This window comes from Pseudorca crassidens, chromosome 2 (genome assembly GCF_039906515.1).
Source record: "Pseudorca crassidens isolate mPseCra1 chromosome 2, mPseCra1.hap1, whole genome shotgun sequence".
Taxonomy (NCBI): domain Eukaryota; kingdom Metazoa; phylum Chordata; class Mammalia; order Artiodactyla; family Delphinidae; genus Pseudorca; species Pseudorca crassidens.
In genome coordinates, this window is record NC_090297.1 from 148,816,936 (window position 1) to 148,828,946 (window position 12,011).

The 12,011-nt window shown below is 36.2% G+C and overlaps 1 protein-coding gene across 1 annotated transcript in view; it reads right to left on the reverse strand.

Annotated features, from left to right (window-relative positions):
* The window catches only part of CR1 (complement C3b/C4b receptor 1 (Knops blood group)), a 120,981-nt gene that overhangs the window by 82,763 nt on the left and 26,207 nt on the right, over positions 1-12,011 (reverse strand). The window contains exon 4 of the mRNA XM_067711107.1: positions 7,424-7,509. Coding sequence (XP_067567208.1) covers positions 7,424-7,509 — 86 coding nt within the window. The remainder of the gene's footprint in view (positions 1-7,423; positions 7,510-12,011) is intronic.

Genomic DNA, 12,011 nt, shown 5'->3' on the forward strand with positions numbered 1-12,011 from the left:
ATCCAGCCCCCTCACCAGAACACAGGCACCAGTCCCCTCCACCAAAAAGCCTACACGAGCAACTGAACCAACCTCACCCACTGGGGGCAGACACCAAAAACAATGGGGACTATGAACCTGCAGCCTGCAAAAAGGAGACCCCAAACACAGTAACTTAAACAAAATGAGAAGACAGAGAAATATGCAGCAGATGAAGGCACAAGGTAAAAACTTACCAGACTAAACAAATGAAGGAAATAGGCAGTCTACCTGAAAAAGAATTCAGAGTAATGATAGTAAAGATGATCCAAAACCTTGGAAATAGAATGGAGAAAATACAAGAAACATCGAACAAGGACCGAGAAGAACTAAAGAGCAAACAAAAAATGATGAAAAACACAGTAAATGAAATTAAAAATTCTCAAGAAGGAATCAGTAGCAGAATAACTGAGGCAGAAGAATGGATAAGTGACCTGGAAGATAAAATAGTAGAAATAACTACCACAGAGCAGAATAAAGAAAACAAAATGAAAAGAATAGAGGACAGTCTCAGAGACTTCTGGGACAACATTAAACACACCAACATTCGAATTAGGGGTCCCAGAAGAAGAAAAGAAAAAGAAACAGACTGAGAATATACTTGAAGATATTAGAGTTGAAAACTTCCCTAACATGGGAAAGGTAATAGTCAATCAAGTCTAGGAAGCACAGAAAGCCCCATACAGGATATATCCAACGTGAAACACACCAAGACACATATTAATCAAACTATCAAAAATTAAATGCAAAGAAAAAATATTAAAAGCAGCAAAGGAAAAGCAACATAAAACATAGAAGGAAATCTCCATAAGGTAAACAGATGATCTTTCAGCAGAAACTCTGCAAGCCAGAAGGGAGTGGCAGGACATATTTAAAGTGATGAAAGGGAAAAACCTACAACCAACATTACTCTACCCAGCAAGGATCTCATTCAGATTCGAGGAGAAATTGAAACCTTTACAGACAAGCAAAAGCTAACAGAATTCAGCACAACCAAACCAGCTTTACAAAAAATGCTAACAGAATTTCTCTAGGCAGGAAACCCAAGAGAAGGAAAAGACCTACAATAACAAACCCAAAACAATTAAGAAAATGGTAATAGGAACATACATATCGATAATCACCTTAAAGTAAATGGATTAAATGCACCAACCAAAAGACATACACTGGCTGATGGATACAAAAACAAGACCCATATGTATGCTGCTACAAGAGTCCCACTTCAGACCTAGGGACACACACAGATTGAAAGTGAGGGGATGGAAAAAGATATTCCATGCAAATGGATATCAAAAGAAAGTTGGAGTAGCAATTCTCATATCAGACAAAATACACTTTAAATTAAGACACTTATAAGAGACAAAGAAGGACACTACATAATGATCCAGGGATCAATCCAAGAGGAAGATATAACAATTGTAAATATTTATGCACCCAACATAGGAGTACCTTAATACATAAGGCAAATGCTAACAGCCATAAAAGTGGAAATCGACAGTAACACAATCATAGTAGGGACTTTAACACCCCACTTTCACTAATGGGCAGATCATCCAAAATGAAAATAAATAAGGAAACACAAGCTTTAAATGATACATTAAACAAGATGAACTTAATTGACATTTATAGGACATTCCATCCAAAAACAACAGAATACACTTTCTTCTCAAGTGCTCATGGAACATTCTCCAGCATAGATTATATCTTGGGTCACAAATCAAGCCTTGGTAAATTTAAGAATATTGAAATCATATCAAGTATCTCTTCCACGCACAACACTATGAGACTAGATATCAACCACAGGAAAAAAATATGTAAAAAATACAAACACATGGAGGCTGACTAAACAATACACAACTTAATAACCAAGAGATCACTAAAGAAATCAAAGAGGAAATCAAAATACCTAGAAACAAATGACAATGAAAACACAATGACCCAAAAGCTATGTGATACAGCAAAAGCAATTCTAAGAGGGAAGTTTTTAGTAATACAACCTTACCTCAAGAAACAAGAAACATCTCAAATAAACAACCTAACCTTACACTTAAAGCAATTAGAGAAACAAGAACAAAAAACCCCCACAATTAGCAGAAAGAAAGAAATCATAAAGATCAGCTCAGAAATAAATGAAAAAGAAATAAAGGAAACAATAGCAAAGATCAATAAAACTAAAAGCTGGTTCCTTGAGAAGATAAACAAAATAAACCATTAGCCAGACTCATCAAGAACAAAAGGGAGAAGACTCAAATCAATAGAATTAGAAATGAAAAAGAAGTAACAACTGACACTGCAGAAATACAAAGGATCATTAGAGATTACTTCAAGCAACTCTATGCCAATAAAATGGAAAACCTGGAAGAAATTGACAAATTCTTAGAAAAGCACAACCTTCTGAGACTGAACCAGGAAGAAATAGAAGATATAAGCAGGCCAATCACAAGTACTGAAATTGAGACTGTGATTAAAAATCTTCCAACAAACAAAAGCTCAGGACCAGATGCCTTCACAGGCAAATTCATCAAACATTTAGAGAAGAGCTAAGCCCCTATCCTTCTCAAACTCTTCCAAAACATAGCAGAGGGAGGAACAATCCCAAACTCATTCTACGAGGCCACCATCACCCTGATACCAAAACCAGAAAAAGTTGTCACAAAGAAAGAAATCTACAGGCCAATATCACTGATGAGCATAGATGCAAAAATCCTCAACAACATACAGGCAAACAGAATCCAACAGCACATTAAAAGGATCATACACCATGATCAACTGGGGTTTATCCCAGGAATTCAAGGATTCTTCAATATACACAAATCAATCAATGTGATACATCATATTAACAAACTGAAGGATAAAAACCATATGATCATCTCAATAGATGCAGAAAAAGTGTTCAACAAAATTCAACACCCATTTATCATAAAAACCCTCCAGAAAGTAGGCATAGAGGGAAGTTACCTCAACATAATAAAGGCCATATATGACAAACCAATAGCCAGCATCATTCTCAATTGTGAAAAATTTAACCATTTCCTATAAGATCAGGAACAAGACAATGTTGTCCACTCTCACCACTATTATTCAACATACTTTTGGAAGTTTTAGCCACAGCAATCATAGAAGAAAAAGAAATAACAGGAATCCAAATCAGAAAAGAAGAAGTAAAATGGTCACTGTTTGCAGATGACATGATACTATACATACAGAATCCTAAAGACGCTACCAGAAAACTACTAGAGCTAATCAATGAATTTGGTAAAGTAGCAGGATAAAAATTAATGCACAGAAATCTCTGGCATTCCTATACACTAATGATGAAAATTCTGAAAGAGAAATTAAGGAAACACTCCCATTTACCACTGCAACAAAAAGAATAAAATACCTAGGAATAAACCTACCTAAGGAAACAAAAGACCTGCATGCAGAAAACTATAAGACACTGATGAAAGTAATTAAAGCTGATACAAACAGATGGAGAGATATACCATGTTCCTGGACTGGAAGAATCAACATTGTGAAAATGACTCTACTATCCAAAGCAATCTACAGATTCAATGCAATCCCTATCAAACTACCAATGGCATTTTCACAGAAGTAGAACAAAAGATTACACAATTTGTATGGAAACACAAAAGACTCCGAATAGCCAAAGCAATCTTGAGAAGAAAAAAAAAAACGGAGGTGGAGGAATCAGACTCCCTGATTTCAGACTATTCTACAAAGCTCCAGTAATCAAGACAGTATGGTACCGGCACAAAAACAGAAACATAGATCAATGGAACAGGACAGAAAGCCCCGACATAAACCCACACACATATGGTCACCTTATTTTTTATAAAGGAGGCAAGAATATACAATGGAAAACTGGCATGCTACATGTAAAAGAATGAAATTAGAACACTCCCTAACACCATACACAAAAATAAACTCAAAATGGATTAAATACCTAAATGTAAGTCCAGACAGTATAAAACTCCTAGCTGAAAATATAAGCAGAACACTCTATGATATAAATCACAGCAATATCCTTTTTGACTCACCTGCTAGAGAAATGGAAATAAAAAGAAAAGTAAACAAATGGGACCTAATGAAACTTAAAAGCTTTTTCACAGCAAAGGAAACCATAAGCAAGACAAAAAGACAACCTCAGAATGGGAGAAAATATTTTCAAATGAAGCAACTGACAAAGGATTCATCTCCAAAATTTACAAGCAGCTCAATATCAGAAAAACAAACAACCCAATCGAAAAATGGGCAGAAGACCTAAATAGACATTTCTCCAAAGAAGCTATACAGATTGCCAACAAACACATGAAAGGATGCTCAACATCACTAATCATTAGAGAAATGCAAATCAAATCTACAATGAGGTATCACCTCACACCAGTCAGAATGGCCATCATCAAGAAATCTACAAACAATAAATGTTGGAGAGAAGGTGGCGAAAAGGGAACCCTCTTGCACTGTTGGTGGGATGTAAATTGACACAGCCACTCTGGAGAACAGTATGGAGGTTCCTTAAAAAACTACAAATAGAACTACCATACCACCCAGCAATCCCACTGCTGGGCATATACCCTGAGAACACCATAATTCAAAAAGAGTCATGTACCACAATGTTCATTTCAGCTCTATTTACAATAGCTGGGACATGGAAACAACCTAAGTGTCCATTGACAGATGAATGAATAAAGGAGATGTGCCACATATATACAATGGAATATTACTCAGCCATAAAAAGAAACAAAATTGAGTTATTTGTAGTGAGGTAGATGGACCTAGAGTCTGTCATACAGAGTGATGTAAGTCAGAAAGAGAAAAACAAATACCATATGCCAACACATATATATGGAATCTAAAAAGAAAAGGTTCTGATGAACCTAGGGGCAGGACAGGAATAAAGACAGAGACATAGAGAATGCACTTGAGTACACGGTAAGTGGGAAGGTTAAGCTGGGATGAAGTGAGAGAGTAGCATTGACATATATACACTACCAAATGTAAAATAGATAGCTGGTGGGAAACAGCTGCATAGCACAGGGAGGTCAGCTCGGTGCTTTGTGACCACCTAGAGGGGTGGCATAGGGAGGGTGGGAGGGAGATGCAAGAGGGAGGCGATGTGGGGATATATGTATGCATACAGCTGATTCGCTTTTTTATACAGCAGAAACTAACACAACATTGTAAAGCAATTATACTCCAATAAAGATGTTAAAAAAAATTGTAACCACAAAGAAAAGTAAATAATTGTAAATACAAAAAAAAAAAAGAAGATACACAGATGGCACAAAAGAAAACAAGAAATTCTGCCAAGCCTCCTTTGCCAGAAGGAGGGCCTTCCTCCCTGATCTGAGGAGAAAAGCCTCCTCTTGCCTGAAGAAACTAACAGCCTCTCCTGAGGTAGCTGTCCTGATAGGACTGCCATGGAAAATACAGAATGCTCTATTAAATTTGAATTTCAGAAAAACAAGAAAATTTCTAAGTATATCCCAAATATTGCATGGCACATATTTATACTACAGAAATATTTGTTGCTTCTCTGAATTCAAATTTAATTGGGCATCTTGCATTTTTATTTACTAAGTCTGGCAACCCAAATTGCAAGAACTGATGATTTTCCTCAGGACCTATCCCTACCACCTTGCATTGTTTCTAGTCCTCTAACCAGATTCAAGCCCTGACAGGACCAGGGAGATTTGGGGAAATAAAACTTATGACCTATGAGAAAGTATAAAATACAGCAAAAGAATTGAGATTCTGAATTCAATGTGTTAGTTTGAGTGTGGCCTAACAGAATGAAGTTGAAAAGCAGAACATTATTAGTATACTGCAGAGGAAAACATCCTGTGGCCTAGGGACTTAGGAATGCTAGAGTGGATTTATTATGTAAGACCTGTTCATCTACTCCCTAATTATCTCCATGGTGCACACAGGTTGAAAGTGAGACCTTTTACCCAAGGCTTTGAGAAATACATTTATGCAAAAGTTTCAGCATCCTTGAAGAACTCTGTGATGGCTATTCTCCATAGGCCAGGAATGACAGTGGGAATGGTAGCTATTAAATGGGGTTACCTGAATCCAATGGGGATGAAAGGACCTCAGGGTTGCAGAGGCCAAGTGGTAACACTTAACTGTCAGAGACAACTGAAGCAGAAATCAGAATGATTTTCCTGCAAAGATCTTTATCATTGGCTCATTGATCATGGAATCTCTAAAACTGAAGTAGATGGATACTGGTCTAAAGTTTTAGTTGATTTGTATTAGCAAAGAAGATCTAGGTCTAGTGAACAGAAGCCTGACTTGAATCACTACAAAAGAGAGTTTTGGTTATTTATCAACCAATTCTAAGACTTGAGAACCAATTTAGAGACCCAGAGCAGCTTCAATAAAACAGGAGACTGGCTCTTCTTGAGGAAGAGGAAGCACCTGCTGCACAGCCAAAATGTATACTGTAAGTTTCCTCCCTACCCTTCACCAAGGAGGCTTAAAGCCACTTGTCAGGGTTGGATATAGAAAAGGTTACAGAATTATAGATAGAGACAAAAAAATGGAAATATGTCAAGGTGTATTATTTTTAATATAATGAGATCTTCTATAGTCTTGTATAAATTGTGTATAAAACATACTATTTTGTCATCTGATTTTCTTCACAGAAATAGATATAATAATCATCCTTATAAATATTAAGTGCTTTTCCATAATATCTTTTTATGGCTGAATAAATTTTCAATGTATGGATGTATTTCTTCTAATTCTGCATGGCTATTTTATGCTTCTTAGGGAATTCTCTGTAGTCACTTTTGACATGTCTTTTTGCTTCCAATAGGTTATTTCCAAACCATATTAGGGACCATGCAGTGCATTTAGGTTAGTTTAACATGTTTGCCATTATAAAGTATGCTGCAATAAAAAGTTTACAATCTGTTTATTTCCTAAGTATAAATTCTAAGAAGCGGGTCAAAATATAAGCCCATTTTTGAGGCTCATATTACATTATGACTTTCAAGAGAGTGTGTTGAACCATTGGCACATGAAAGTGTGAATTCCTCCACAGCTTCATCAAACCTCAAAGAATATCATTTTAAAAATCTTTACTAATTTTTTAAGTAGCATAGTTATTATACTGGGGATGGCAGAACCAACATAATTCCAAATTAATTGGAGTAAAAATAAAGTTTGAAGACTTTTATGCATTTAAGTCCTGAGGTTCAGAAAAGGCACAACCCAGGATAAAGATGAACTTAAGAAAACAGTTGCCAGGACCCCGCATGTATTTTTGAGACCATTATAGCTGTCAGCAGCCATCTGAATGACAGAATGCAAAAATCAACTAAGATTTTTATAACTCCAGGGGGAAAGTGAGAATGTATTGGTAAAGGTGATAGAAAAGAATATTTCAACTCACTCTCACAAATAGGTGGGTCATTATCCCAGGTGACAGAGTTGCCAGAGATGATGCATGCAGCAGAGGATTTACCAATGAGTCGGTATCTAGAGGCAAAGAATAATGAATGTTATATTCTAAATAAACACTTAATCCTGTTTAAATTGCTGCTTATAAGAGATTACAATCTTGGAAAATTTAGAAGGACAATTTCCATTTGTCAAAGTACTATTGCTTTCCCAACTTTTGTGTCTTTATCTGAACTTTAAAATTATCTTCTCCATGCCTTCTAAATTAGATGAGATCTCTCTTCTTTATTAGGTTAAGGCACATTTTTTATATACATCTAAGATAAATATGATTCATCAAACTATAACCAAAGGAAATCCAAACAAGACAAAAACAGTTGAACACTTATTTCATATTATAAATGTTAAAGGCAGAAATTCTCAATTAGTACACCACAAGCTGTTCAAAGTTTGCCATACAATTTGGAAAAACTGATGACATTTATTTTTACTTCAACTGAAATTTTCTATAGTCATGGTGTGTTGGGCTGAACCATTCATGAAAATTGGTGGAGAGTAAGGCCGAACTTGATACTACTACAGGTTAAGACAAATAGTGTCAAATAACAGTCAAGTGTTATTTGGTATAGCTGAGAACACTGCCTTATGAATATATAAGAAACTATGGCAGCACAAACTTTATTCAAACATAAAAATGGGTCAAATGGAGATCAAATGAAAAGAGCTGTGGATGTTCTTGAAGAAACCTGAAGCACTGTTACATTGAAGCAGTGGTTATGTTGTATTTATTAATGCCTTCAGTATTGTTTTCAGGTTTTTAATGCCTTCCAGTACACCATCAAAAATGAAGATATTCTAAATTGCACTGCAAACACACATACACACAAATAGATAACAAATGGAGTAAAGGAAAGCTGCAGTCTTTCCACTGTGTGTGCACCTCTTCCTTCCTGTTTGCCATACGAGCGGAGAATCATGGAGACCCCTCTGGTTTTCGACTTCATAAAGATTATTTCTTAAAGTGCTCTTTTTGATTTTCTAATCAAGAGGATTGGGAGAAAAATGGTGAAGCAAGTTCTAACTTGAGTCGGCAATTCTTCTAAAACGTTTTGTTTTGTTTTATTTTTTTGCATGTTGTCACATGATAGAAGAATGATTTATTAGAACAAATTCCATAACAAATCATATAAAATAACCATTTTCTGAAAGACATCCATAAGACCACTTGAGGACAAATGCACAGAGGTGCCTCCAAGAAGCCAGACAAATAAGTTACCAATCCAATGTCTGGTGTGAGTGGAGGAGCCCTCCTGCTGCTATCTTGAAGTCTAGGTCTCACCAACCAGGCTCTGCTGATGCTGCCATTGCAGGCAGAATAAGGCTCACATGCGGGGGCATGAGATATGCCAGCGCACCCAGGTTCCGCTATTGACAGAGCTGCTGGTGGACTGGGACCTGCTGCTTCCCATGTGTGTGTGACATGGGAAGGATAGACTTCCCCCATCCCGAATTTCTCCTTATGCTGCTAATTTAGGCAGATTGGGCCACCACTATCACTAAGTATGGGTCTCCCTACTACATCCCTGCTGAGCTTTCCCTTCCCCAGTCCTTTAACAGGGGAGTAGGCTTCTCTCTCTCTCTGCTTGTTGACTGTTCTGGCTTACAGTCTTCTATAGCACCCATCCTGAGAGATAAAAAGAAAACGCAGGGAACTCACTGCAGGGTCATTCTTTAAGTTCTGGGGTCCCTAGCCAGTCCACTTTCTTTCTACCTTTTGTGGTCCTTTTATGGTTGTATGTTGAACAATTTCTATGGTATTTAACTATGTGTAGAGAGAGAAGCAGGGAAAAGTGAATCTGGAACTGGAAGTTCAATAACAGCTCTTTAAAAGCTGATTACAAAAGTTAATAGTCATTGTAGAAAAACTGTGAAAGATACAGAAAATTCCAGTAATGGAAAAAAATTACCTAAACTGTATCTTACAACATAGTTAATGGTTTAGAGAAGTGTTTCTCCAAAGTTTTATTTGCATAGAAATCACCAGGGGATCTTGTGAAAATACGATTCTGATTCAGTGGGTATGAAAATTCTGCATTTCTAACAAGCTCCCAGGAGATGCTGACCTTGCTGGTCTGTGCACCAAACTCTGGGTCAAGAACTTACGGAAAATTCTTTCGGTTTCTTACATGAAGAGATATACATGTAACATGGATGTCAGCTGTCAAGGAGGTGTAGTTAAACTGGGCCAGGACCTATATTTCACAGCTGTGTGAGAGTCCTCTTCCGCACACATGATTACTGTGTGTCTTAGGGCTAATTTCCCCATACTCCTCTCTGCTTCCACTTTCCTGTGTCCCTCCCTACTGGCTTTGGGTTCTGCACTACATTTCATCTAGCAGCCATGCCCAGGATTTTTGTGGGTTTCTCCCACAAATCCACTTGCTCAAAGCATTTGTTGTTGCATTTGGGGGAAGTTTTAGGGAGTGTTACACTGGGAAGTGAATGCCATTAGGCATTTTATTCCAACCCTCACTTGTCTTTCTCCTCCTTCTTCTCTGGAAAAACAAGCAACTTCCTCTCCTTTCCTTGCACAGAACAGTCCCTTTGGGGTCTCACCTTCTTTAAATATAATGTCTATCCTAAAACTGTTTTCATTATATACAATATTGTTGGGTAGGACACCTACATTTGCTTTTCAGATTTCCTTTTGGGGCCTTATTGAGATCGACAGCCCTGGGCTCTCTGTTTACCCCTACCTACCCATCATGAGTTCTCAGACTGGTGAGTTTGGGAGAAGTATAGGGCAATTCATCTCAAACTTCTGCATCTTGTGCCTCATTCCCACTCTTCATGCCTGCAGAGAGGATGTATATTCTCTGCCATGTGCTAAGGGGCCTCTCTTACCCCCTGTGGTTAGTGGTGGTGGGGATGGGATGGATACGGGAAGCTTACAGTTGTCCAGCTGTGTCTGAGAACAGGTAATTACATTTAATTATGGGATTTTAAAAATTAGGTCATTTAGCCCTGACCTAAAGTTATATTCTCTACTAATCTCTTTCAGCAATAAAGATATAATTTGATCTTCATCTGTCTGATTCCTCAGCTGGTTCAGAAATTTCGTGGTGAAGATATATGTATTGTTTATTGGAATCCCTCAAACCCCAGCAAATATAATCAATCCCCAATATTTTTATTGGCAGAATAATATTCCATCACATGAATGGACCATAATTTACTCAAATAATCCCCTGTTGTTGAACATTAAGATGTTTTCCATTCCAACCTTTCCAAGCCTTTAGAGTCTAAAAGACTTCAAAAAGGAAGACTGTTAAGTTTGACTTCTTGGCAAAAGTGTATTGCCTAAATTGTGTTAAATGGTATAAATTTGTATCAATTTATAGTGCTACTAGGAGTTTATGTCAATGCCCATTACCCTGAACTTCAAAACTAACAGCTACACAGAGGGATTTTTGTGTATTTTGTTTATTGCTATATCTCCAGCTTCCAGAATAGTACCTATTCTTAGTATTTGTGAGCTCTGAATAAATACTTTTGGATTGAATAAGTGGTTAAAGTAGCATATTATTGTTATTTTCATTTGTATTAATTTTATTAATAGCAAGGCCAGACTCTTCCACATGTATTTACAATTTGTACCTTTTTCTTTTGTTAATTGCCACTTTGTATCTTTTAATCATTTCTCTATTTAGGTGTTCATATTTTGTTTGTAAGGGCTTTTTATATATTTTTGTGGTTTTTCATTTGTATTTTATTTGTTTTTAGTATTTGTATATGTGTCAATTCTATAAACCTCTCTGTGGATTCTGCCTTTGCTTGAAATGAACCCACTGACTTGAAATGTTCCTAAATCTGATACATATTTATTATTTTTTTATTTCATTTTATTTAGGTGTCACATATAACATGTAATTCTTTGATCAATATGAAATTTTTTGTGGTGCATAAAATGTGCTAATTATTTAACATAAATAAAAAATACTAGTTCTCTTACTGCTTTGAAATGCTGCATGATACCTTCATATAATTCCCTCTTTTACAAATTTGAGTCTATTTCTGGACTTCCCATTCTACTCTTGAGCTCTGTATTTTATAATATACCATTATAATATACTTAAAATTACTTTAACTTAATAATATGCTTTGAAGTAAAGATGTTGAAGATTTGAATAATATAAACCGAAGCCCTTTTAGTAGATTGGTTTTCAACTTTGTACTCTACGGTGAGAGAATGTACTTTTAAATTCTAGGTTATTCAAGAAAGGTAATAGATATACTAGGTAGAAAATCTTCATGTAGAAAAACAACAAATTTGCTTTACATCCTGATTACAATGAACATGATCTCATTTTTATAAAACAAATTTCTAAAAGGAAAAAACAAAAATACCCCAATTGTGCCCCCAACTTATATGAAGAAAGTGTAACATTTTCTTCCCTCTATTTTGCTACATGGATTAATTTGTTTACTTTTGTTCAGTTGGAAATTATTTTTTACCCTACCAGGGTAACATCCATTAAAAATACACATGAATTTGTTTTCTCCATTTTTTGAGGTCAAGA